The sequence below is a fragment of the Stegostoma tigrinum genome, chromosome 49 (assembly GCF_030684315.1).
Source record: "Stegostoma tigrinum isolate sSteTig4 chromosome 49, sSteTig4.hap1, whole genome shotgun sequence".
In the NCBI taxonomy this organism is placed as follows: domain Eukaryota; kingdom Metazoa; phylum Chordata; class Chondrichthyes; order Orectolobiformes; family Stegostomatidae; genus Stegostoma; species Stegostoma tigrinum.
The window spans coordinates 28410-55663 of NC_081402.1; the positions used below are offsets into that span (position 1 = coordinate 28410).

The 27254-nt window shown below is 56.7% G+C and overlaps 1 protein-coding gene across 1 annotated transcript in view; it reads left to right on the top strand.

Moving 5' to 3' along the window:
- LOC125449990 (protein bicaudal D homolog 2-like) overlaps nt 1-27254 on the top strand; it is a 34348-nt gene that overhangs the window by 6484 nt on the left and 610 nt on the right. The window contains 4 exon segments of the mRNA XM_059643163.1: nt 16159-16371; nt 25455-25607; nt 26021-26353; nt 26356-26460. Of these exon segments, the coding sequence (XP_059499146.1) occupies nt 16159-16371; nt 25455-25607; nt 26021-26353; nt 26356-26460 (804 nt within the window).

Here is a 27254-nt window from a genome sequence, read left to right on the forward strand (position 1 = left end):
ACCACAAACCTGCTCCTCTCCCCGAACTCTCTTCCTGCAGCTCAGTACCAGGTCCAGACATTTCAAAACCTCTTCAAAGTTTCATTTTAAAATGGCCCCCAATACTTCCAACTTCCTCCCAGACTCTACAAGGTCCGTGTCACCCCCTCCAGCCTCCTCCACCCCCTCCCTCTCTCTGTCACCCCTCCAGCCTCCTCCACCCCCTCCCTCTCTCCGACACCCCCTCCAGCCCCCTACACCCCCTCCCTATCTCTGTCACCCGCTCCAGCCCCCGCACCCCCTCCCTATCTCTGTCACCCCCTCCAAACCCCCTACACCCCCTCCAAACCCCCTACACCCCCTCCCTATCTCTGTCACTCCCTACACCCCCTCCCAATCTCTGTCACCTCCTCCAAACCCCCTACACCCCCTCCCTATCTCTGTCACCCCCTCCCAATCTCTGTCACCTCCTCCAGCCCCCTACACCCCCTCCCTATCTCTGTCACCCGCTCAGCCCCCACACCCCGTCCCTATCTCTGTCACCCGCTCCAGCCCCCACACCCCCTCCCTATCTCTGTCACCCCCTCCAAACCCCCTACACCCCCTCCCTATCTCTGTCACCTCCTCCAGCCCCCTACACCCCCTCCCTATCTCTGTCACCCCCTACACCCCCTCCCAATCTCTGTCACCTCCTCCAGCCCCCTACACCCCCTCCCTATCTCTGTCACCCCCTCCAAACCCCCTACACCCCCTCCCTATCTCTGTCACCCCCTACACCCCCTCCCAATCTCTGTCACCTCCTCCAGCCCCCTACACCCCTCCCTATCTCTGTCACCTCCTACATCCCCTCCCTATCTCTGTGACGGATTGAGGGGAATAGGATAAAGAACTGTTGTAGGTGGTGGGGGAGGGGGGGGGGTGGCGGAACAATGATAATGGAGCGTGGGTGGGGAGGCTGAAAGTTTCCTGATTTTTCGGGATCTGTAACGCTGCTGGAAAGGGGAGGAGAACGGTGACGTTTGCCAAGCGCTAAATGCCAGCTTTGTGTCTGTGGTGTTGGGGTTGGGCAGTGACAGTGTGGGAGCGGTTTTGTCGAGTTGGCACGCATTTGCTCCGAGCTGGGGACTTGTCTTGGTTTCTGGCACCATGTTCCCTCCAAGAACGTTGTCTCTCCATGACGGCCGTTCACCAACAGCTAGAATCGGTCAAGCTCCTCTTCTCAAGACCCTACAAGCCCTCTCGGCCTCGAGCCCCTGTTTGTGGACTGCACCCTCTGGGTCATCAGGACCGACCTTCCCACGTTTTGGCTCCCCTCACCCTTGTTAGAATTTTCTAGGTTCCTATCGGAAACCCCCTTATTCTTCTAAAAACACCAAGGACATGGTCCTCGATGCCTTTTGGAAGCTTAAAACAAAATGTCTCTCTTCCATTTGACTCTGCTGGGGCTTCAGGAGCTTTCAATGCAAGAGAATTCTGAAATGTTCTCCTCAACACGGTTGACTCAGTGGTTAGCACTGACGCCTCACCGCACGAGGGACCTGGGTTTGATCCCACCTTCGGGCGACTGTCTGCGTGGAGTTTGCACATTCTCCCCGTGTCTGCGCAGGTTGCCTCCAGGTGCTCTGGTTTCCTCCCACAGTCTCAACATGTGCGGGTTCGGGTGGGATTGGCCGTGCTAAATTGTCCCGTAGTACCCAGGGATGTGCGGGTTAGGGTGGGATTGGCCGTGCTAAATTGTCCCGTAGTACCCAGGGATGTGCGGGTTAGGGTGGGATTGGCCGTGCTAAATTGTCGCGTAGTGCCCAGGGATGTGCGGGTTAGGGTGGGATTGGCCGTGCTGAGTTGTCCCGTAGTGCCCAGGGATGTGTGTGTTAGGGTGGGATTGGCCGTGCTGAGTTGTCCCGTAGTGCCCAGGGATGTGCGGGTTAGGGTGGGATTGGCCGTGCTAAATTGTCCCGTAGTGCCCAGGGATGTGCGGGTTAGGGTGGGATTGGCCGTGCTAAATTGTCGCGTAGTGCCCAGGGATGTGTGTGTTAGGGTGGGATTGGCCGTGCTGAGTTGTCCCGTAGTGCCCAGGGATGTGTGTGTTAGGGTGGGATTGGCCGTGCTGAGTTGTCCCGTAGTGCCCAGGGATGTGTGTGTTAGGGTGGGATTGGCCGTGCTGAGTTGTCCCGTAGTGCCCAGGGATGTGTGTGTTAGGGTGGGATTGGCCGTGCTGAGTTGTCCCGTAGTGCCCAGGGATGTGCGGGTTAGGGTGGGATTGGCCGTGCTGAGTTGTCCCGTAGTGCCCAGGGATGTGCGGGTTAGGGTGGGACTGGCCGTGCTAAATTGTCCCATAGTGCCCAGCGATGTGCGGGTTAGGGTCGGATTGGCCATGGGAAATGAGGGGTTACAGGAATAGAGCCAGGGGGTTGGTCTGGGTGGGATGTTCTTCAGATGGGCCGAATGGCCTCACTCAGCTCTGTAAGGATCCAATTGAGACTTCTCAATCCTGTTGAGATCGTGCCCTCTGTTTCTAGATTCCCTCAACCCAAGGGGAAACGCTCCCATCTGTCCATTTTCAATAGAATTTTATACATTTCAATCAAGTTCCACCCGCCCCAACCCCGTCCCATTCCTTCCAAACTCCAGCGCCATGGTCAAGCCGATCTCTCCTCACCCGATGGTCACGCCATTCCCAGTTTCGCCTGAGTATTCTTCAACTTTGTTTCCCTGAGTCTGGCGAATGTACCCTCTCTCGGGCACTTTAGCTGTGGTCACAGCAGCGAAGATCTCCCAGCTTCTGGAGCACTGGGTCTCGATCGGGCCCAGTCGTCACGTCCCTGCCGCCTCTCCGTACCAAGTCCTACCAGACCCCGCTTTCTCGCGGGGTATAAATTCACATTCCTTTTTCTTATAAACGTGTGCCCCCTCGCGCATTGGGTCCTGATCCTCAGCCCCACTGCCTCAATGCCATTGCCCAGAAAAAAAAAATCCTCCAGCCTCAGGCTCGATGGTTAGGCCTGACCCCCCTCTCCAGCTTCAGCAGTGATTTGTGGCCTCCGCTTGACGAGGATACTGCAATGGGTCACATTTACTGTCGGAGGAGATCACTCCAGGGCACTGAGCAGGCAGCCCATCTACAGGGGAGCCCTCGGCTCGATTCCATCTCGTTTACAATTGTCCCGCTTCCTAGGCAGGAAATCACACTTTACATGTGTACACATAGCGGGCACCAACATTGGGGGTGCAGGCGATAGCGAAGGGGGGTACCTCGGAGTACCATGGGATCCGCATCAGATGCGGCGGGACGCACATGGAGTTTAATATAGATAAATGTGTGATGCTGCATGCTGGGGAAAGGCAAACTGGGGCAGGACTGAATGAGAAGGTCCTGGGGAGTGTCGCTGAACAGAGAGACCTCGGCGGGGGGAGGCAGGTACATGGTTCCTTGGAAGTGGAGCCACAGGTAGACAGGGCGGTGAGGGAGGGGTTCGGGACGCTCGCCTTTATCAGTCGGTGCGTTGAGTGTCGGAGTCGGGAGGGTTGTGTATTGGTGAGGCCGCTTTGGGAATACTGCGTCCAATCCCGGTCTCCCTGCTACAGGAAGGATGTTAGGAAAGGCGTTCGGAAAAGGAGGGTTTGAGCGACAGGGAGGGGCGAGGGGCTGTTTTCCCCGGAGCGTCGAAGGCTGAGGGGATGACCTTATAGAGGTTTATAAAACCACGAGGGGCATGGATAGGGAGAATAGGGAAGGTTTTTACCCCCCAGGGGTAGGGGAGTTCGGGATTAGAGGAGCATAGGTTTAAGGTGGGAGGGAGAAAGGGACCTGAGGGGCAACTTTTTCACGCAGAGGGTGGTGCGTGTGTGGAACGAGGAAGTGGGTGGGGGCTGGTACAGTGACAGCATTTAACAGGCATCGGGATGGGAACATGGATAAGGAAGGGTTTAGAGGGATAGGGGCCGAATGAGACTCAATTAATTTAGGATAAGGGGTCAGCACAGACGTTTTGGACCGAAGGGTCTGTTTCTGTGCTCTATGACATTGTAGAGAAAAACGGTAACTGAGGATTGTTATAACCTCTGTTCTCCCTTCCTGTGGGAGCGAATCCCTCTCCCCTCCCCTCGCCTTGGGAGCCAGTCCCCCATGTTCATCGCTCCCCGCGGGATCAAGTCCCCGTTCTTCCGCCACCCCCCCCAACCAACTCCCAACAGGAGCGAGTCGCAAACCCCATTCTCCCACCATGGGAACGAGATCCCGCCCCTTCCCCCATTCTCTCCCCCTCTCCCCGCAGGAGCGAGACCCCCCCATTCTCTCCCTGCATTTCCCTGCGGAAGCGAGACCCTCCCCGTCCACTCCCCCCACATTTCCCTGCAGGAGCGAGACACCCACCCCCATTCTTCCCCCACATTTCACCCCCTGCCATTCTCCCCCCTCGTTCCCCACAGGAGGGAGTCCCCACCCCGTGTTCGCACCCCTCCCCTCCCCATGGGAGCGAGTTCCCCCATGTTCACCCTCCCCACAGGATCAAGTCCCCGTTCCCCCAACTCCCAACAGGAGCGAGTCGCAAATCCCATTCTCCCACCATGGGAGCGAGTTTCCTCTCCCGTCCCCATTCTCCCCCTCTCTCCCCGCAGGAGCAAGACCCCCAATTCTTCACCCCCCCCCGCCCGCAGCATTTCCCTGCGGAAGCGCGACCCACCCCTGACATTTCCCTGCAGAAGCGAGATCCCCCATTCTCCCCCCTCTCTCCCCGCAGGAGTGAGATCCCCCCCCCACCTTGTTCTCCCCCTCCTCTCTCCCTGCGGGACTGAGTCCCCCCCCCCCCACCCCCGCTGGCCCGGACCGACTCGGTCTCCCCGCCTGTGCCCAGTTCTGGTCTCTGTCTGCTTCACCCCACCCCACAATGTTCTCTGCCCTCACTCTGTACACAGCCTGAGGTTTATTTATATTGAAATCTTTGCTGTTTAATCTTTCTGATCAGAGATGAGGTTGTGGCTCAGTCTCTGATTTGAAGGATAGCTGTGTGATAAAATGATAAGGAGGTTCACTTGGCCTGGTGCCTGCAAGGGAGACTCAGCTGGCGACGTTTGTGCACAGCAAGCCCGATTTAAGCAAAGAATTTGTTTGTTCTCCTCCCTTTATTGGAATATTGATGTTCAGATCGGCATTACTAATCTCTTGTCACTTTGCCAGCCCCCACTGCTAGCTAGACTAAGAGCTGGTTCCCTCGGCGCCACCCTCCGACAGCGCCCCGCTCCCCTCGGCGCCACCCTCCGACAGCATCCCGCTCCACCACCCCCACCCCCCCACGACCCTCCGACAGCGCGCCGCTCCCCCCTCGGTGCCGACCCTCCAGCGCGCCGCTCCCCCCTCGGTGCCGACCCTCCAGCGCGCCGCTCCCCCCTCGGTGCCGACCCTCCAGCGCGCCGCTCCCCCCTCGGCGCCGACCCTCCGACAGCGCGCCGCTCCCCCCTCGGCGCCGACCCTCCGACAGCGCGCCGCTCCCCCCTCGGCGCCGACCCTCTGGCGCACCGCTCCCCCCTCGGCGCCGACCCTCCGACAGCGCGCCGCTCCCCCCTCGGCGCCGACCCTCCAACAGCGCCCCGCTCCCCCTTGGCGCCGACCCCCAAGACGGGAAAGTCGGGTGTAGATTAGCGGGCCTGTTTTCTTGGTTTAGAGATCCACAGAACTGTGCAGCATGAAAGCGGACCCGTGTCTCTCCAGAGCAATCGTGAGCCGCAGCACACTGGGCATGTCTGCTTTTTGACATTCCTGGCCTCGGAACTAAACTGTCAGTGTAAACTACGCAAACATCGAGGGGTGCATTGTCAGTGGGGTACCTCGGACGTTGTTAGCAGCAAATGAACCATGTGCTACCGCTCAGGAAGTATACTTCGAGCTGTGTGAATGTCCCTGTGCCTTCCACTTCCTGTTAGCTGGTTACAAGCTTCACGCCTCAGACATGATTGTGATGTGTTTTCACGTAATGCTTCAACCTCTAGTCGCACTTCAGAACCATTTCTACAACAGCTTCCAGCTCTGCACTGTAGGAGGTTAACATCACCACCCCCCCCCCCCCGCCCCCAGCCTCCTTGAGACGACCTTATGACGAATTGAACTCTCTGCCAGCGCCCGTTCCCCGCGGCGCTGACCCTCCGACTGCGCCCGCTCCCTCAGCAATGACTGCACCCGCTCCCCCCGGTGCTGACCCCCTGACAGTGCTGACAGATGGAGGGGGAAATGGAATAAAGAAACAGAGTGGGGAGACAGATCGAGGGGAATGGGATCGAAGGGGATTTGTCTTGAGTCGTCTGCATCTGGGACGTGTGCTTGAGGGGTAGTTGGTGCAGAATGGCCTTGGGGGTGTGTGTGTGTGTGTGTGTGTGTGTGTGTTTGCCAGACAACTGTTAACCGTGGGGTGGGAGGAAGGGGATGAAATTTGCCGGGGTCGGCGGGCGGACAGAGGTTAGGAGTGCCAGACTGACTGGGTAGATTTGCGGAAGAGACTTCACCAGCATCAGGGGGCTGAATGGCCTCCAGCTGGGAACAGAGAGCATCAGTTGTAAATCCGAACAGTGCCTCTCCCAGTTTATTCTGAGAGCATGCCTGTATAAACTCCATCCTGAATCCAGCCAGGGATAGATTGCCTGCCGTTTTCACTGATGTTTACCACATGGAGTGTATAGATGTTGTCATTTATTTATTTAATTGCTCTGGGTCGAGGAAGATTACTTTTTGTCTTTCCTCTGGCAGCAAAGAGATGTGAGTCAGAGCGGGCTGTCAGTGCCTCGTCCCATCCCTGCCTCTCCACAAACACTGGGCTCTGTAAGGCTATATGAGCATTGATCTCACTGTCTAAGATAACAAAGTGTGAAGCTGGATGAGCACAGCAGGCCAAGCAGCATCTCAGGAGCACAAAAGCTGACGTTTCGGGCCGAGACCCTTCATCCCCCTTTTCTGATGAAGGGTCTAGGCCCGAACCGTCAGCTTCTGTGCCCCTGAGATGCTGCTTGGCCTGCTGTGTTCATCCAGCTCCACACTTTGTTATCTCGGATTCTCCAGCATCTGCAGTTCCCATTATCACTGATCTCCCCGGCTGTCTGTTTCTCCCCTTCCCCAGCTCGTTCTCCCGCTGCCCTGCCTGCCCCTCCCCTCTTCTTCTCCCCCTCCCCTTTCCCCAAGTCTCTATCTCCATCCCTCCCCCGACTCTCCTCCCCTCTCCCTCTCCTTCCACCCCTCTCCTCTTCCCCCCCCCCAACTCCTCTTCCCCCCCCCCCAACTCCTCTTCCCCCCCCCCAACTCCTCTTCCCCCCCCCCCAACTCCTCTTCCCCCCCCCAACTCCTCTTCCCCCCCCCAACTCCTCTTCCCCCCCCCAACTCCTCTTCTCCCCCCCCAACTCCTCTTCTCCCCCCCCCAACTCCTCTTCTCCCCCCGCCCAACTCCTCTTCTCCCCCCCCAACTCCTCTTCTCCCCCCCCAACTCCTCTTCTCCCCCCCCAACTCCTCTTCTCCCCCCCCCCCAAATCCTCTTCTCCCCCCCCCCAAATCCTCTTCTCCCCCCCCCCAAATCCTCTTCTCCCCCCCCAACTCCTCTTCTCCCCCCCCAACTCCTCTTCTCCCCCCCCCCAACTCCTCTTCTCCCCCCCCAACTCCTCTTCTCCCCCCCCCAACTCCTCTTCTCCCCCCCCCAACTCCTCTTCTCCCCCCCCAACTCCTCTTCTCCCCCCCCCCAACTCCTCTTCTCCCCCCCCCCAACTCCTCTTCTCCCCCCCCCCAACTCCTCTTCTCCCCCCCCCCCAACTCCTCTTCTCCCCCCCCCCAACTCCTCTTCTCCCCCCCCCAACTCCTCTTCTCCCCCCCCCCAACTCCTCTTCTCCCCCCCCCCAACTCCTCTTCTCCCCCCCCCCAACTCCTCTTCTCCCCCCCCCAACTCCTCTTCTCCCCCCCCCCAACTCCTCTTCTCCCCCCCCCCAACTCCTCTTCTCCCCCCCCAACTCCTCTTCTCCCCCCCCCCAACTCCTCTTCTCCCCCCCCCCAACTCCTCTTCTCCCCCCCCCAACTCCTCTTCTCCCCCCCCCCCAACTCCTCTTCTCCCCCCCCCCCAACTCCTCTTCTCCCCCCCCCCCAACTCCTCTTCTCCCCCCCCCCCAACTCCTCTTCTCCCCCCCCCCCAACTCCTCTTCTCCCCCCCCCCCCAACTCCTCTTCTCCCCCCCCCCCCAACTCCTCTTCTCTCCCCCCCCCCAACTCCTCTTCTCTCCCCCCCCCCAACTCCTCTTCTCTCCCCCCCCCCAACTCCTCTTCTCTCCCCCCCCCCAACTCCTCTTCTCTCCCCCCCCCCAACTCCTCTTCTCCCCCCCAACTCCTCCTCCTCTTCCCCCCCCAACTCCTCCTCTTCCCCCCCCCCAACTCCTCCGCACACCCCCTTGTGTCCCTCCCACTCGTCCCCCCTCTCATTTGCCTGCTCTCTTTGCCTCCTCTCCTTCCCCCACACCTCCGCCCCCACCTCGCCCCCTCCCCATATTCCACCCCCCTTCCTCTCCTCCACACCCCTCCCCCTCCCTCCCCTCTTCCCCTACTCTCATCCTCCCCTCTTTCCGAGATTCCTTCTCCCCTCCTCCTCCCCTCTCCCCCCCCCTCTCCCCCTGCCCTTCTGCCCCACCTCTCTCTCCTGGCCCTCCCCAGTTGGCACACCTGCCACCCCACCCTCCCTCCATTTCCCCACTGGGCTGGCCATCCCTCAACACCCCTGTGTGCATGGGATAGTATAGGGGGAGGGTCTTAGAGAGTTCACGGGTCGGTGCAACATGGAGGGCCGAAGGGCCTGTTCTGCGCTGTATTGTTCTGTGTTCTGTGCGTCTCCCATCCATTTCTGCTGCATATGCTGTTCGGTCCTGCCTTCTCTTAGCTTTGCGAGTTCATTTCCTTGCCCCCCTCTCTCTCTCTTTCCATCTGTCTCACTCTTCTCTTGCTCTGTTTCGGTCTGATTTTTCCCTCTTCCTGTAGTGCATTTGTATAAGGAATAGGAGCAGAGGCACGGAACAATGAAGAAGACGTTTTGTCTTTATTGCTTAGGGTTCTGAGTGTGGGAGTTGGGAAGGTCATGGTGTGGCTGCACAGGACGTTAGTTAGGGTATTTCTGGAATAAAGCATGCAGCTCTGGTCTCCCTGCTGGAGGAAAGATGTTGTGAAACTTGAAAGGGTGCAGAAAAGGTTTACAAGGATGTTGGAGGGTTTGAGCAACTGGGGGCTGTTTTCCCTGGACCCTCAGAGGCTGTGAGTGGGGGGACCTTATAGAGGTTTATAAACCCATGGAGAGGGGGAACAGACAAAGCCTTTACCCCCAGGGGTATGGGGGGTCCAAAACTAGAGGGACACAGGTTTAAGGTGGGAGGGGGAAAGGGACGCGAGGGGCAACTTTTTCACGCAGAGGGTGGTGCGTGTGTGGGACGAGGAAGTGGGTGGGGGCTGGTACAGTGACAGCATTGAACAGGGATCGGGATGGTGACAGGGGTTTAGAGGGATACGGGCCAAATTCTGGCAAATGGAACCAGATTAATTTAGGATGCATGGATCAGCACAGATGGATTGGGCCGAAGGGTCTGTCTCCATGCTATACATCTCTAGGTGTAGGCCGTCTGGTCCATCTAGGTTCAATGAGATCCCGGACTCGGCTCCACTCGCCGTAACCCTCGATCCCTTTATTGTTCAAAAATCTGTGTCCCTTTGCTTTTAAAAACTTTCAATAAGGAAATCTCTACTGCTTCAGGAACTGCAGATGCTGGTAGAATCTGAGATAACAAGGTGTGGAGCTGGATGAACACAGCAGGCCCAGCAGCATCAGAGGAAGAGGAAGGCTGACGTTGGTCTAGGCCCGAAACGTCAGCCTTCCTGCTCCTCTGAGGCTGCTTGGCCTGCTGTGTTCCTCCAGCTCCACACCTTGTTATCTCAGCCTCTACTGTTTCACCGGGGCAGGGAATTCCACAGGCTGTCCTCCCGTCCGAAATCTGCTCCTTCTTCATTTTGAGGCTGTGTCCCCAGTTCTAGTTTCACCTTCCATTTGGGAACAACTGCCCTGCTTCTGTCTTATCCATTCCCTTCGTGATTGTCTATTTTCCTATCGGACTTCCCCCACCGTCTTCTGAATTCCAACCAGTGCGGTTCCAGCCCACTCGCGCTCTCCCTCCTTCTCCCACGTTCTACAGCACTGAGTTCAATCTGATTGGGACCTTCTCCTCGCTCTCCCATCCGCTTTCCTCGTCCCTCTCCTCAATCAAACAAAAACAAAGTCTCTCCAACTCTGGTCTGAATATATTCACTGACCTGAACCCCCACCCCCCCCGCCCCGCGTCTCCACTGCTCTGTCTGGGCAGGGGGAGAGAATTCCCCAGATTTCACCCCCCCCCAACCACCACCACCACCTTCCGAGAGAAGGGATTTCCGTTTGGACCTCCGTCTTTCGTTGGGAGACCACCTACCCCAACCTTTCATTCCCGAAGCCACTCCTGCTCCCCCACCTCCCCACGTAGTTTGGGCCCCGGGGATCAGCTGAAGCGAGCCCCCTCTGACCTGCCTCCGAGTGACTGGTCTGTCCCTCCTTCAGCTGACTCCATTTGCCTCGTGGCCCCTGTGTGTTGACGCTTAGGGATTAATGTCCCGGGTCTCCCAGATCCCACTGCACCGCAGTGTTCTGCAGTGCCCCTCCAGATCTGCCTCTTGTCCTGTGTGAGTGTGAGTGTCAGTCCAGCTGTGACGCCCCCCCCCCCCCCCGCCACCCCCCAAACTATCTGTGTGCCTGCACCTGGGTCTGACTCCTGCGATCCCAGGACTGAGGTGATAATGACTGATGATAATTCTGTGGGGGGACGGGGGGGAGGGGAGGGGAACTGGCTTCGATAGGGAGTGGTCAAGGCCTCCCTGTGGTATGAATGGAACACGTTGAGGAATGTGAGACATGGTTAATTTGGAACAGTGCGCTCACCAGCATTTCCCGGTGACTCAGTTCAGAGCAGGAAACAGCGACAGCAGGACCTTGAAATGCCTTTGGGCTGTCTGTGTGGAACTTATAGCGCAGTCAGTCTGTCCCTCTCTTTCAGCTCCTTCTCCCTTTCCTTTCCTCTACCCCACCCCCCCCATCTCCTCTCTCTCTCTCTCTCTCTCTCTGTGTCTCTCTCTCTCTCTCTGTGTGTGTGTCTCTCTCTCTCTCTGTCTCTCTCTCTCTCTGTGTCTCTGTCTCTGTGTCTCTCTCTGTCTCTGTGTCTCTCTGTCTGTCTCTCTCTCTCTCTCTCTCTCTGTCTGTCTGTCTGTCTGTCTGTCTCTCTCTCTCTCTCTCTCTGTCTCCCCCCCCACATCCCTACGTCTCTCTCTCTCTCTCTCTCTTCCCCCCCCCACTCTCTCCCCCTCTCTTTCTCTCCCCGCATCTCTCTCTCTACCCCCTCTCTCTCCCTCCCCACATCCCTACGTCTCTCTATCTCCCTCTCCCCCCAATCTCTTCCTCTCCCCGATTTGTATCTCTGTCTCCCCAACTGTGTCTCTCTCTCTCTCTCTCTCTCTCTCTCTTTCTCTCCCCACGTCTCTCCTTGCCCCCATCTCTCCCTTTCCCCTTCTCTGTCTCTCTCTCTCTCTCTCTCTTTCCCCCCCCACCACCGTGTTTCTTTCTCCCTCTTGCCCCCATCTCTTCCTCTCCCCTCTCTCTCTTTCTCCCCAACTGTATTTTTTTTCTCTCTCTCTCTCTCTCTCTCTCTCTCCCCTTCTCTCTCAGCAGCCTCCCTGTGGTAGCTGCGGTTCAGAATGAGATTGAGAAGTCTGTGGTATTTATGATGCTAAATTCTCCCTCCTTCTAGCTTGCAACAGAGACTCTTCCTGGTTTTACTGCACTGCCTCGTACAGCACACACCATGTACCCGGTGCGGCATCCTCTACATTGGGGAAACCAAGCGGAGGCTTGGGGACCGCTTTGCAGAACACCTCCGCTCGGTTCGCAACAAACAATTGCACCTCCCAGTCGCAAACCATTTCCACTCCCCCTCCCATTCTCTAGATGACATGTCCATCATGGGCCTCCTGCAGTGCCACAATGATGCCACCCGAAGGTTGCAGGAACAGCAACTCATATTCCGCCTGGGAACCCTGCAGCCCAATGGTATCAATGTGGACTTCACCAGCTTCAAAATCTCCCCTTCCCCCACTGCATCCCAAAACCAGCCCAGTTCGTCCCCTCCTCCCTAACCTGTCCTTCCTCTCATCTATCCCCTCCTCCCACCCCAAGCCGCACCTCCATCTCCTACCTACTACCTCATCCCGCCTCCTTGACCTGTCCGTCCTCCCCAGACTGACCTATCCCCTCCCTACCTCCCCACCTATACTCTCCTCTCCACCTATCTTCTTTTCTCTCCATCTTCGGTCCGCCTCCCCCTCTCTCCCTATTTATTCCAGACCCCTCTCCCCATCCCCCTCTCTGATGAAGGGTCTAGGCCCAAAACGTCAGCTTTTGTGCCCCTGAGATGCTGCTGGGCCTGCTGTGTTCATCCAGCTCCACACTTTGTTATCGCACACCATGAGTCCTTTGGGCCCATCGAGCTCTTTGTAACTCTTTATGAGACAGCTGTCCATACACTGCTCTCCGCACCTCGCTCAGTCCCTGCTGCCTTCTGAGTTGTTGCAAGTATTTTGGAGCCCGTGCATGTGTTTGTGAAGTGCCCCACGTTCCTGCTAAATGTCAGCAAGCTGTCTGTTCTGAAGCTGTGCCCGGGGGTGTTGTGGGGGAGCTGTAGACAGAATGAGAAACAGGTGGAGACGGCTTCGTTCCTTAAAAACATGACACAGTTTATTCTTTCTTGCTCTCGCTCTCTCTCTGTCTGTCACTGGCCCCGTGTGTATCTCTCTCCCTCTCTGTGTGCCAGCCTCTGGCTGTGTGTGTGCGTGTGTGTGTCTCTCTCTCTCTCTCTCTCTCTCTATCTCTCTCTCTCTCTCTGTCTGTATCGCTCTCCCTCTCTGTGTGTGTGTCTTTGTCTCCCTGTGTTTATGTGTCTCTCTCTCTCTTTTTTTCCTGTGTCTGTCTGTATGTCTGTCTGTCTCTCTGTTCCACTCTATCTTTCTGTCTCTCTCTCTCTCTCTCTCTCCTCTCTCTCTCTCTGCCTCTTCCTCTGCCTCTGTGTGTGTCTCATCCACTACCTGTATCTCTCTTTCTCTCTCTCTCTCTCTTTCTCTCTCTCTCTGCCTCTTCGTCTCTCTCCCCCTCTGTCCTTACCTTGGCTATTTCCAGAGAGATGTACAATCTGCACACACGCTAAAAACAGGCAGCATCTCACCCTCAATACAGCCGCAGAGGGAAAGGCCATTCAGCCCATTGAGTCTGTACCGGTCAGTGACAACTGCCTCACTGTTCCTCACCCCATTTCTCCAGCTCTCAGCCCACAGCCTCGGGAATCACCAGTGCCCGTTGAAATCTGTTTCCAGTCTGATGAGGGGTTTCTGTCTCCCCATCCCACAGACAGTGGGCTCCAGATTCCCCACCACCCTCTGGGTGAACACATCCTAGCCCTTCCCTCTAAACCTCCTGCCCTCCCCTCACCTTCAGCCCTCCCCTCACCTTCAATCTATCCCCCCACCATTCATCGAGCCCTCTATCAAGGGGGTAAAGCTCCTTCCTGTCTACCCTATCCATGTCCCTCATCGTTCTATCCATCTCTATCATGTCCCCTCCCAAGCCCCTCTGCTCCAAGGAAAACAACCCCAGTCTGTCCCATCTCTCTTCATCACTGAATCGCTCCAGCACAAGGCAACATCCTGGTAAATCTCTCCAGCCCCCCCAGAGGCAACATCCTGGTAAATATCTCCCAGCCCCAGAAGCAACATCGAAGTAAATCTCTCCAGCATAAGGCAACATCCTGGTAGATCTCTCCAGCACAAGGCAACATCCTGGTAAATCTCTCCAGCCTCAGAGGCAACATCCTGGTAAATCTCTCCAGCCCCAGAAGTAACATCATTGTAAATCTCTCCAGCATAAGGCAACATCCTGGTAAATCTCTCCAGCACAAGGCAACATCCTGGTAAATCTCTCCCAGCCCCAGAAGCAACATCCTGGTAAATCTCTCCCAGCCCCAGAAACAACATCCTGGTAAATTTCTCCAGCACAAGGCAACATCCTGGTAAATCTCTCCAGCCCCAGAAGCAACATCCTGGTAAATCTCTCCAGCCTCCAGAAGCAACATCCTGGTAAATCTTTCCAGCCCCCAGAAGCAACATCCTGGTAAATCTGTGCACCCTCCACAATGCAATGACATCCCTCCTGAACATAAGGGTTTCAATTTAGTTTCATTACATGTGTGCATGTGAGTGTGTGAGAGTACCTGTGTGTGTACCCCAATTTCGAGAGACTCCATTTCTTTGTTTTGTTTGAGGGGTGAGCATATGGATTATGAATCCCACTCCGCTCCCCGACTTCAGCATAAAGCCCCTTCCCCATGTTGGAGTGTGCTAACCAGATAACTGCTCTGCAGGGGTAGACAACACATTGAAACCAGCCACAAAAGACACAGTTGCTCGGATCTTCCTCCATCCTCTTGTTTTCCCACTTCGAAACCGAGCGAAGGTTCTTTAGCATTGTATCCTGCGAGCCGCATTTTGACTGGGGTAGTAATTTAATACAGGCAGGCTCTGATGGCACTCCAAGGAGTGCTGGGACTCCTGGTCTATAAATTGCCAAGTTTTAGCAAGGACGTAAGGAAGACAATAAGTGTTAGGAGAAACAGTAACAGCAAGGAGCTCAGCAGGTCTGGCAGGAAGACCGTGTTTCCAATCTACTTAGAATCATCGAGATTATGCAGCATGGAAACAGGCCCTTCGGTCCAACTCGTCCATGCCGACCACACATCCTTAATCCATCTCGCCCCAGCATTTGGCCCCAAACCCCCCCGAACCCTTCCTGCCTTCCAAATGTTGTCACTGTACCAGCCCCCACCCACTTCCTCTGGCAGCTCGTTCCATACCTCTGCGTGAAAAAGTTGCCCCTCAGGGTCCCCCTCCCACCTTAAACCTACGCCTCTCTAGTTGTGGACTCCCCCCTACCCTGGGGGGGAGAAGACCTTGTCTATTCCCCCTCTCCATGCCCCTCGTGGTTTTATAAACCTCTATAAGGCCACCCCACCCCCCCCCCCCCCCAGCCTCCGACCCTCCGGGGAAAACAGCCCCCAGCCCCTCCCTGTCGCTCAAACCCTCCAACCCCGGTGACATTCGTTCCTTAACACCTTTCTGATTAGCAGGAATTGCATGCACTCTTCCAAAAGCAGTCTCACCAACGTCTTGCAGAACCACAAACTGACCTTCCACCTCCGGCACACAATTTTACTTTTTATTCATTAACGGGATGAGGGCCAGACAGCACGTATTGCCCATCTGTGGCGGCAGGATTTGTGCCCGGGTCCCCAGAGCACTATCTGCGCCTCTGAATGAACAGCCTAGTGATAATACTACTAAATTATCACTGCCCTGTCTACCTGTGACTCCTCTTTTAAGGAGCTATGTATCTGCTCCCCCCACTCCAAGGTCTCTCTGTTCAGCAACGCTCCCGCAGGACATTCCCATTAAGCCCTGCCCCTGATGTGCCTTTCCCCAAAAACGTAGCACCTCGTGATACTTTTCGGCGCAGAATAGAGAAGCCAAAAGAATTCTGAGGGGTCGGAGAGGACACCCTCAGAGGCCGGTTCACGGTCCTCTCGCTGAAGGAGAGACAGACTCGCTACTTAATGCTAATGCAGAGCAGGGTTCAACTTTGCTGATCCCTGGGGGTGGGTAGGGAGGGAGGAGAGCAGGTCCAGAATGGTCCTCCCGGAGGTCCAAAGAGGGAGAAGGGGATCACATCAGAACTTTTCGGATCCTGAGGGGCGTGTCGGAGTCCTGGTAAATTTCTCCCAGCCCTAGAGGTAACATCCTGGTAAATCTTTCCCAGGCCCAGAGGCAACGTCCTGGCAAATCCCTCCCAGCCGCCAGAGGCAACGTCCTGGCAAATGTCTCCAGCCGCAATGCCAAGGGACTGGGTGGGGAAAGTGGAGTCAAGGGCGCAATGACCAAATGGCCTCCTGTCCCTGCGTAACAGGCTCAAAGGGGGCTGAATGGCCAGAGAGCCCTGTCGCTGAGCAGCTCTTTTTCATTGGCTTTGTTTCTCTGAACCTCTCTCCACCCCCACTCCGCTCACAGGCCTTCGCCGACGTGTGCAGCAACCAGAGGAAAGTGGCAGCCGATGGCGAGAGCCGCGAGGAGACGTTGCTGCGGGAGGCGGCGCGCAAGGAGGGTGACCTGGTGGCCAGGATCGCCGAGCTGCAGACCGAAAGCCGGCAGACCAAGGCGGCGCTCACCAACACGTTGTCTGAGAATGAGCGGCTCACCGGCGAGCTGCAGGAGGCGAGGAAGGTAAGCTCACGCTGTCCGCCCCGTCCCCCAAACCCGGACCGCACTCTCCCCCCCCCCCCCCCCCCCCCCCCCCCGGCATGGGGTGGGGGGCTGGGGGGAACACCCCGCCCCAATCCCAAACTGAAATCCCCACCGTTGGCTGCCACCGGACCACGCCGGCCGCGCACTCCTGAGCGGAACGGCCGCGCTGACGGTCTCCCAGGGCGATGTCCATCCGTTCAACTGGCTCTCGCTCCCTCCTGAGCACAAGGAACGTGTTGAAGCCCCCCTTTTCGAATGATCCTGTAAGTGGTATCAATTACTATGACTGTCTGCCTGGCATTTGGCATTCCTGCGAATGGTCCTGATGGGTGTGTGTGCAGGGGTGTTCTAGCGGATGGTCCTGATGGGTTTGTGTGCAGGGGTGTTCTTGCGGATGGTCCTGATGGGTGTGTGTGTGCGTGCAGGGGTGGTCTTGCGGATGGTCCTGATGGGTGTGTGCATGTGCAGGGGTGGTCTTGCGGATGGCCCTGATGGGTGTGTGTGCAGGGGTGTTCTTACGGATGATCCTGATGGGTGTGTGTGTGCAGGGGTGGTCTTGCGGATGGTCCTGATGGGTGTGTGTGTGCAGGGGTGATCTTGCGGGTGGTCCTGATGGGTGTGTGTGTGCAGGGGTGGTCTTGCGGGTGGTCCTGATGGGTGTGTGTGCAGGGGTGTTCTTGCGGATGGTCCTGACGTGTATGTGTGAGACCCCTCTGACTGTACTGGTTTTTTTTTAGTCTCATAAACTGGGTCATTTCTGAGTACACAGTCCTTTGATGTTACAATGCAGTGAGCACTATTTACGTTGAGTTTCTTTCTCAGAAAGGATGTTAAAGAGAGAGTGTTGGTAATTCTAACTTCCTGTACTGATTGAGCGTCTCAGAACCAGCCTGACACTGATCTATTGTTTCGACCCGAAAAGTTGCAGCTTTGTCCCACTGCTTTGAGTCGGGAGGGTCATGTCGTGGCTGTGTTGGTGAGGCCGCTTTGGGAATACCGCATTCAATCCCGGCCTCCCTGCTACAGGAAAGATGTTGGGAAAGGGGTTTGGAAAAGGATGTCGGAGGGTTTGAGCGACAGGGAGAGGCTGGGCGCTGTTTTCCCCGGAGCGTCGGAGGCTGAGGGGGTGACCTTTTAGAGGTTTATAAACCCACGAGGGGGCATGGAGAGGGGGATTAGGGAAGGTCTTTACCCCCAGGGGTAGGGGGGGGTCCAAAACTGGAGGGGCATAGGTTGGTTGAATTTATTGCCACGTGCACCGGAATACAGTGGAAAGCTTTGTTTGCGAGCAGTCCACAGCAAGCAAAGGATGTATGGACCAAAAGGCCCGAGACAGAGGCACACAGGCTACGCTGCGCAGGGCGTGCGCCAGGCCAGACCAATGCCAGCAAGATCAGCGACGATTGAGGCTAGAGAGTCCACTCATCGGTCCGATAACAGCCAGGAAGACGCTGTCCCTGAACCTGCTGGTGCGTGCGTACCTCTTTCCTTCTCCCCTGCCTGACAGAAGAGGTTGTAGGAAATCATTGCCGGGGTGCCATTCTGTGGCAGCGAGCCATGGAAATGGATGGAAGGTCGGCGTCCGAGATGGTCGGGGCTTCTTACGGCCCTGGGCACAGCAGTTTGCCATCCCAGGCCGTTAAGTACCCAGACAGTATGCTTCCAATGGGGCATCTGTCGAAGTTGTTGAGGGTGTAAGGCGAGAGGGAGCTAAGGGGTGACTTTTTCACACAGGGTGGTGCATGTGTGGAACGAGCTGCCAGAGGAAGTGGGTGGGGGCTGGTACAGTTACAGCATTTAAAAGGCATCTGGATGGGGACATGGATAAGGAAGGGTTTAGAGCGATAGGGGCCAAACGCTGGCAAACGGGACCTGATTAATTTCGGATATCTGGGCCAGCACGGACGGGTTGGCCTGAATGATCTGTTTGCATGTTGTACGATAGTTCTGGAAACCGACAAACACAGGAGATCACAGCGGGTCGGGCAGAGACAGTGAGCAAGCTAACGCTTCGAGTCTAGGTAACTCCCCCTCCGAGCTGGCGTGAGGTGTGTGGAAGAGGACAGCGTGTATGCAACGGTTTGTTTGTGGAGGGGGTGGGCGTGTGGTTGGAGCGGCCATGGAGAAAGGATGTCGGTCATTCGGATTTAGTGGTTGAAATGTGGGAATGGCAGAACAATGGTGTATGTAACTCCCAGGCTGGAAAGGACAGACCGGGGTCGAGGGGGGGTGGAGGGGAAAGACATTGGCAGAGGATGCAACTGGCGTGACTAACAGAAAGGTGTGCGACGGGCGAACAACCTGACGGGTGACGAACTCCGTACCGCCCCGCAGTTTGGAAAGGGGAAGGTGATGGTGTCACCACTGACCTGTTAACCCAGAGACGCCAGGTGACCTTCTGGGCACCCGGGTTCGAATCCCACCAGGGCAGTTGGTGGAATTTGAATCCAGCGAAAATATCTGGAATTAAGAATCTAGTGATGACCGTGAACCTATTGCCGATGGTCAATAAAAAACCCACCTGGCCCTTTTGGGAAGGAAACTACCGTCCCTCCCTGGTCTGGGTGGCAGTGTGAAATGTGAGGAGGATGTTATGAGAATACAGGGTGACTTGGACAGGCTGGGTGAGTGGACGGATGCATGGCAGATGCAGTTTAATGTGGATTAATGTGAGGTTATCCGCTTTGGTGGCAAGAACAGGAAGGCAGATTACTATCTCAGTGGAGTCAAGTCAGGTAAAGGGGAAGCACAACGAGGTCTAGGTGTTCTTGTACATCAGTTAATAAAAGCAAGCATGCAGGTACAGCAGGCAGTGAAGAAAGCTCATGGCATGCTGGCCTTCATAACAAGAGGAATTGAGTATAGGAGCAAAGAGGTCCTTCTGCAGCTGTACAGGGCCCTGGTGAGACCGCACCTGGAGTATTGTGCGCAGTTTTGGTCTCCAAATTTGAGGAAGGACATTCTTGCTATTGAGGGAGTGCAGCGTAGGTTCACAAGGTCAATTCCCGGAATGGCTGGACCATCATATGTTGAAAGATTGGAACGACTGGGCTTGTATACTCTTGAGTTTAGGAGGATGAGAGGGGATCTGATTGAGACGTATAAGATTATTAAGGGATTGGACATCCTGGAGGCAGGAAGCATGTTTCCGCTGATGGGTGAGTCCAGGATCAGAGGACACAGTTTAAAAATAAGGGGTAGGCCATTTAGAACAGAGTTGAGGAAAAACGCCTTCACCCAGAGACTAGTGGATATATGGAATGCCCTGCCCCAGAAGGCAGTGGAGGCCAGGTCTCTGGATACTTTCAAGAAAGAGATGGACAGAGCTCTTAAATTTAGAGGAATCGAGGGTTATGGGGATAAGGCAGGAACAGGATACTGATTGTGGATGATCATAATGAATGGTGGTGCTGGCTCGAAGGGCTGAATGGCCTACTCTATTGCCTCTTGTCTGGGCCTACACAGGACACCACACAGCAATGTGGTTGACTCTGGGCAATTCCTGATGGGTCAATAAATGCTGCTTGCTCAGCAATGCCCTCATCCCGTTGATGAAGAAGAGATAAAAATCGCCTCACCCTTCCCCAGTTTGCGCGGTGGTTCACTGGAACACTGCAGCAAGCTGAGGACAGATTCCTGGGTGGGGCGAGCAAGGAACTGCGTTAGACTGACCGGCTCCGGGAATTTTGGGGTCCTGCTTGAGCGCGGGCCAGGCCCGTTCCAAGACTCTTCGACCGAATCTCGTCAACAACCCATTCGCCGATCAATGGAGATGACTGACCACTGCGTATCGAAAGAAAAACCAAATGAACTGCGGACGCTGTAAATCAGGACCAAAAATAAACCCAAGTTGCTGAAAAAGCTCGGCAGGTCTGGCAGCATCGGTGAAGAAATAAAGTCAGAATTAACATTTTGCGCCCGGTGAGCCTTCCTCGGAGTTGCGTGTCTATCTGGCCTTAATCAGTTTGACTCTGAATACTGAGATAACAAGGTGCAGAGCTGGATGAACACAGCAGGCCAAGCAGCATCATGGCATCATTTTCTGAAGAAGGGTCCAGACCCGAAACGTCAGCTTTCCTGCTTGGCCTGCTGTGTTCATCCAGCTCTGCACCTTGCTATCTCAGATTCTCCAGCATCTGCAGCTCCTCCTACCTCTGACCCTGAATACTGCAAGCTTTTGTGGATCACTGGCTCAGTTCCACAGTCCGCAAGTTCTTCCATGCTGCAACTGTACAAAACGCTTTGGAATATTGCGTGCAGTTCTGGCCGCCCCATTACAGGAAGGATGTGGGAGCATTGGAGAAGGTGCAGAGGAGATTTACCAGGATGTTGCCTGGTCTGGAGCGCAGGCGCTATGAAGAAAGGCTGAGGGACTTGGGTCTGTTCTCATTGGAGAGAAGGATGCTAAGACAGGATTTAATAGAGACATAGAAGATGATCAGTGGATTAGATAGGGTGGACAGTGAGAGTCTTTTTCCGAGGATGATCACTTCAGCTTGTACAAGGGGTATAGCTACAAATTGAGGGGCGATGGATTTAAGACGGATGTCAGAGGCAGGTTCTTTACTCAGAGAGTGGTAAGGGTGTGGAACGCCCTGCCTGCCAATGTAGTTAACTCAGCCACTTCAGGGGCATTTAAACAGTCCTTGGATAAGGATATGGATAATGATGGGATAGTGTAGGGTGGGGGGCTTAGGTTAGTTCACAGGCGGGCGCAACATCGAGGGCCGAAGGGCCTGTTCTGCGCTGTACTGTTCTATGTTCTATGTAGAACATAGACCAGCACAGTACAGCGCAGGCCCTTCAGCCCTCGATGTTGTGCCAACCTATTATCCTGTTCTTAAGATCAAACTGCGCCCTGTCCCAGTGTGCCCTGTAGATGTAGTGTGCACTGCTGCAACTGAGCATCGGTGGTGGAGGGAGTGGGTGCTTGCGGGTGTGTTGGGGTAGGGGGGGGTTGGTGGGCTTCATCCTGGAGCGTTGTCGGAGCTGCCCCCCCCCCCCCCGCCCCCGTCCAGGGCCAGTGGGGAGCATTGCCTCACCCTCCTGCCTTGTGCCTCGTCGACGGTGGGACAGGATTTGGGGTAGGGGAGTTACTCGCTGCGAGAGCCGGGACGCAACGGGCCCTCCTGGTGGGGCGTTCTCATTGCTGTTGAGCTTCGCCCTCGCTCGGTGATTCACGCACGTGCGCGATCGGGAGGCAGTCACAAAGCAAGGAGCAGCGGCCTGCTCCCAGCCCATATCCCTCCCAAACCTTTCCCCGTCCATGTCCTTATCCAAATGTCTATTATACGTTGTATCTGTCCCCCACGTCCACCGCTTCCTCTGGAAGCTCATCCCACACACGGACCACTCTCTATGTGAAAATAGAAGTTGCCCCTTCTGTCCTGTTTTCCCCCTCCCACCTTAAACTTACGCCCCTCTAGTTTTGGACCCCCCTACCCCTGGAGAAAAAGACCTTCCTATTCCCCCTATCCATGCCCCTCATGGCTTTATAAACCTCGACAAGGTCACGCCCGCAGCCTCCGATGCTCCAGTGAAAGAAGTCCCAGCCTATTTTTATATCTCAAACCTTCCAGTCCCAGCAACAACCTGGTGAATCTCTCCCGAACCCTCTCCAGTTTAATAATACCCTTCCTACAACAGGATGACACATTACTCCAGAAGAGGCACTTTGTGGGCCCTAGGTAGAATTATATACAATCTCATAAAAATATACATCAACCCTCTCTCTGCAGTCCACATGCTGTTAGATGTGTAAAATATTATGTCAGTTTTACTCTCTCTTTCTCTCTGTCTCAGTCCCTCTATCTCTCTGTATGTCTGACTCTCTCTCCCCTTCTCTTACTCTCACACTATGTCTGTTTGCCTCTTGCCTCTCGCTCTGTGTTTGACTGTGTGTTTGACTCTCTTTCTGTCTCGCTTTCTCTTCCAGTCAAACTTGTGTGTCTCTGTCTCTCTCTCTGTCTGTCCCTCTCTGTCACTGAATCTCTCTCTCTCTCTCTCTCTGTTTCTTTCTGTCTCTCCCTCTCTGTGTCTCTCTCACTGTCTCTGTTTCTCTCTCTCTCTCTCCATGTCCCTCGCTCAGTGTGTATGTGTTTCTCTATCTCTGCCTCCATGTCTTTCTGTATTGTGCGCTCTCTCTCTCTCTCTCTGTGTCTATCTCTCTCTCTGTGTCTATCTCTCTCTGTCTATCTCATTCTCCCTCTCTCTTGGTGTCCCTCTGTCTCTTTCTTTCTCTCTATCGCTCTCTCTCTCTCTCTCTCTCTCTTTCTCTTTCTGTCTCTGTCTCCGTCTCTCTCTTTCTCTTACACACTGTCTGTCTGTCTGTCTCTCCCTCCCTCTCAGTGGAGGACAGGGGATGGTCGTTTGGATTGAGGTGAGGAGAATTGTTTTAATTCCAGACTGATGAATTTCTGCAATTCTTAACCCGAGAAGTTGCTTCACTGTCTAGACTGAGTTTGAAGGGTTTACAGCATCTGAGGGAACTGAGGGGAACGGTGGTGAAAGTGAGGTCGAGGTATGGAACTGTAACAGACTCAGGTGGGGGGTGCTGAATGGCCTCCTGTCCCTGTGTAACAGGCTCGGGGAGGAGGTGGAGAGGCTGAATGGCCTCCTGTCCCTGTGTAACAGGCTTGGGGAGGAGGTGGAGAGGCTGAATGGCCTCCTGTCCCTGTGTAACAGGCTTGGGGAGGAGGTGGAGAGGCTGAATGGCCTCCTGTCCCTGTGTAACAGGCTTGGGGAGGAGGTGGAGAGGCTGAATGGCTTCCTGTCCCTGTGTAACAGGCTCGAGGAGGAGGGGAGGGGTCTGAATGGCCTCCTGTCTCAGTGTAACAGGCTCGGGGAGGAGGTGGAGAGGCTGAATGGCCTCCTGTCCCTTTTTGACAGGCTCGAGGAGGAGGGGAGGGGTCTGAATGGCCTCCTGTCTCAGTGTAACAGGCTCGGGGAGGAGGTGGAGAGGCTGAATGGCCTCCTGTCTCTGTGTTACAGGCTCGAGGAGGAGGGGAGGGGTCTGAATGGCCTCCTGTTCCAGTGTAACAGGCTCGGGGAGGAGGTGGAGGAGGGGCTGACTGGCCTCCTGTCCCTGTGTAACAGGCTCGGGGAGTAGGTGGAGGAGGGGCTGAATGGCCTCCTGATCCTATCTAACACGCTCGTCGGGGGCGGGGAGGTGATAAAGTGATGAGAAAGGAGGACTCGCTCCCTCAGGGAGAATAGGGCACTCATTCCTCCGGGCAGCGAGGGAGAATTGTGGCACTCGCCCCTCTATGGGGAGAGAGGGTCGAACAGTGGCACTCTCCCCAGGGAGGAGAATGGGGAGTGAGTGGGGGGGAGGGGGGTGGAGACTCGCTCCTGCAGGGTTGGGGGGGGGGTGTGGCGGTGGGGTAGCTGGGATATCTCACTCCCACGGGGACTGGGGAATGTTGTCGATATGTTTCGGGGAAGGGAAGAGCTGGAAAAAGACATGAGGGAGGGAGGAAGAGCTGAGAGTTGGACACATGTGCTTGAACTCAGCAGCGAGAAACGGGGCTGGCACGGGCTTGCGGAGGGTGTGGTCCGAGAGATTTGTGAGTCAGCTGTCGCCTGTTCTCGTTCTCTCTCTCTCTCTCTCTCTCTCTCTCTCTCTCTCTCTCTCTCTCTCAGAAGCAAACTCTGCTCTCTACTGGTAGATGGTGGTAGCTGTCAGACACTTCAGCAAGCGAGCGTTTCTGACTCCCGCAACCCCCACCCCCACCCACCCGACCTTAATCCCTTCCCCTCCCATCTCACCCTGCCCTCCACCTTGACCTCGCTCAGGGCCAAGCGGCGCAAACACAAAAGCCCCAGCTACGCTGCGGAAGAGTGGCACCGTGGTCAGCGCAGTCAGGGACCTGGGTTCGATCCCACCCTCGGGCGACTGTCCGTGTGGGGTTTGCATATTCTCCCCGTGTCTGCGTGGGTTTCCTCCAGGTGCTCCAGTTTCCCCCCACAGTCCAAAGATGTGCGGGTTAAGGTGGATTGGCCGTGCTAAATTGTCCCGTAGTGCCCAGGGATGTGCGGGTTAGGGTGGGATTGGCCGTGCTAAATTGTCCCGTAGTGCCCAGGGATGTGCGGGTTAGGGTGGATTGGCCGTGCTAAATTGTCCGTAGTGCCCAGGGATGTGCGGGTTAGGGTGGGATTGGCCGTGCTAAATTGTCCCGTAGTGCCCAGGGATGTGCGGGTTAGGGTGGGATTGGCCGTGCTAAATTGTCCTGTAGTGCCCAGGGATGTGCGGGTTAGGGTGGGATTGGCCGTGCTAAATTGTCCCGTAGTGCCCAGGGATGTGCGGGTTAGGGTGGGATTGGCCGTGCTAAATTGTCCCGTAGTGCCCGGGGATGTGTGGGTTAGGGTGGGTTTATCGGGGCATGGTCCTGGGTCTGGGTGAGACGCCCTGAGGGTCGTTGTGGACTTGTTGGGCCGAATGGCCTGTCCCCAAACTGTAAGTGATTCTATGAAGAGGCGACGGAGATAGGGAGGGGTGACAGTGCCTGCTCCCTCGCCTGCTCCAGCCCCCTTCACCCCCTCCCTATCTCTGTCACACCCTCCAGCACTGAACACCCCCTCGCTACCCCTGTCACCCCCTCCCCATCTCCTCCAGTGTTGGTGTTGCTCCCTTCACAGGGCAAGTGAGGAGTGTTCCCTCACCCTCGTGCCTTGATGATGGTGGAACAGGCTTTTGTGGAGGAGGGTGGCGGTTGCTGGTGGTAGGGCCGAGAGACAGGACGGGAGTTACTCGCTGCAGGATTCTCAGCCTCTGAGCTGCTCCTTGTAGCCGCTACATCGATACGGGGCTGGGGTCCCCGGTTCGGTTTCTGCTCAACACCCCCAGGATGTTGTTCGTTGGGGTGTTTCAGTGATGGCAACGCCATCGAACGTCATGGGGGAGGGGGGGGGGGGCAGACGGGCGTAATGGTTAGATTCTCTCTCCGTGGAGACGGGCATAGCCTGGCATGAACGTTACTTGCCCTTCATCAGCCCAGAGGCTGGATTTAATGAAAGGGCGAGCGGTTTAGCTTCTTCTGTTTTCTCTTGCCATGCTGCGACAGGTCGGTGAGGCACTGGAGGCGGAGAAGGCACAGCTGAGGGATGAGATGAAAGAGTTCAAAATTCGAGAGAGCCAGCAGCTGCAGGACTGCACAGAGCTGGAGGAGGAGAACATCTCGCTACAGAAGCTGGTCTCCGTGCTGCGGGAGAACCAGGTACGGCCTGCCCCCTTAGCCCGCCTCCTCAGTCCTCTCCGACATCACCCGCTCCCCTTGGCGCCGACCTTCCGACAGTGCCCGCTCGCACACCCTCCGACACCGCCCACTGCCTCGGCGCTGACCCTCTGACAGCACCTACTCCCTCAGCGCTGACCCACCGACAGTGCCCGGTCCCTCGGCGGTGACCCTCCAACAGTGCCCACTCCCTCACCCACCGACAGTGCACACTCCCTTGGCGCTGACTGTCCAGCACGCGCTCCCTCAGTGCCAACCCTCCAACAGCAACAGCTCCCTCACTCTCCGATGGCACGTGCTCCCTCACCCTCCGGCAGCGCCTGCTCCCCTCGGCGCCGACCCTCCGAAGGCGCAGGTCATACGTTGACGTTGATGATTTATTCTCCACCGCCCAGGTGGAGTTCGAGGGCCTGAAGCATGACCTGAGGCAGCGAGAGGAGGACATCGAGATCCTCCATGGACAGCTGGAGGAGGCCACTAGGCTGCGGGCTATCACGGAGCGGAACCTGGAGGAGGCGCTGGAGGCCGTGCGCTCGGAGCGCGAGCAGAAGAACGCCCTGCGCCAGGACCTCTTGGCCCACGCCAACGCCGTGCCCACCTGCGGCCTGCACCCCCACCTCCAGGAGCTGGCCCTGAATGACGGAGCCTTGGGCCCCGATGAGCTGGACAGTGGCTTCCAGCCGGCTGAGGGGTCGGGGCAGTCGCTGGCAAGCCGGGACCCCTCCCCTGACCCCGGCAGCCCCCCGCCCTGCCGCCCTGCCCCGGGCTGGTCTCCGACCTGTTCACTGAGCTCAGCCTGTCCGAGGTGCAGAAGCTGCGTCAGCAGCTGGCACAGGTGAGTGGGGGGTGTGGTTGGGGGTGGGCGAGAGGGTGTGGGTGGGGGGGCAGGGGTTTTGTGGGGGAACTGAGGGGGAGGAGGTCTGGATAATGTGGAGAGGGGAAAATTCCCACACACTGTTTCCAAAGTCTCGCTCTCTCCCTCACGCACACCATCTTGCCCCCCCCCCCCCCCCAACCCCCCGTTCTCAAATTCATTCCATCTCCCACGCGCGTGCTCTCCCTCGCTCTGTCTCCCTCGCGCTGTCTCCCTCGCGCTGTCTCCCTCGCGCTGTCTCCCTCGCGCTGTCTCCCTCGCGCCCTGTCTCCCTCGCGCCCTGTCTCCCTCGCGCCCTGTCTCCCTCGCGCCCTGTCTCCCTCGCGCCCTGTCTCCCTCGCGCCCTGTCTCCCTCGCGCCCTGTCTCCCTCGCGCCCTGTCTCCCTCGCGCCCTGTCTCCCTCGCGCCCTGTCTCCCTCGCGCCCTGTCTCCCTCGCGCCCTGTCTCCCTCGCGCCCTGTCTCCCTCGCGCCCTGTCTCCCTCGCGCCCTGTCTCCCTCGCGCCCTGTCTCCCTCGCGCCCTGTCTCCCTCGCGCCCTGTCTCCCTCGCGCCCTGTCTCCCTCGCGCCCTGTCTCCCTCGCGCCCTGTCTCCCTCGCGCCCTGTCTCCCTCGCGCCCTGTCTCCCTCGCGCTCTCTCCCTTACTGCATTTCTCTAACCCCCGCCTTCCCCCTCTTCCAGTGGCCGGAGATGGGGGAGGGGTCTCAAGGTTGGAAGAAGTGGGTGTTGCAGAGGGGCAAGGCATGTACACCTCGGC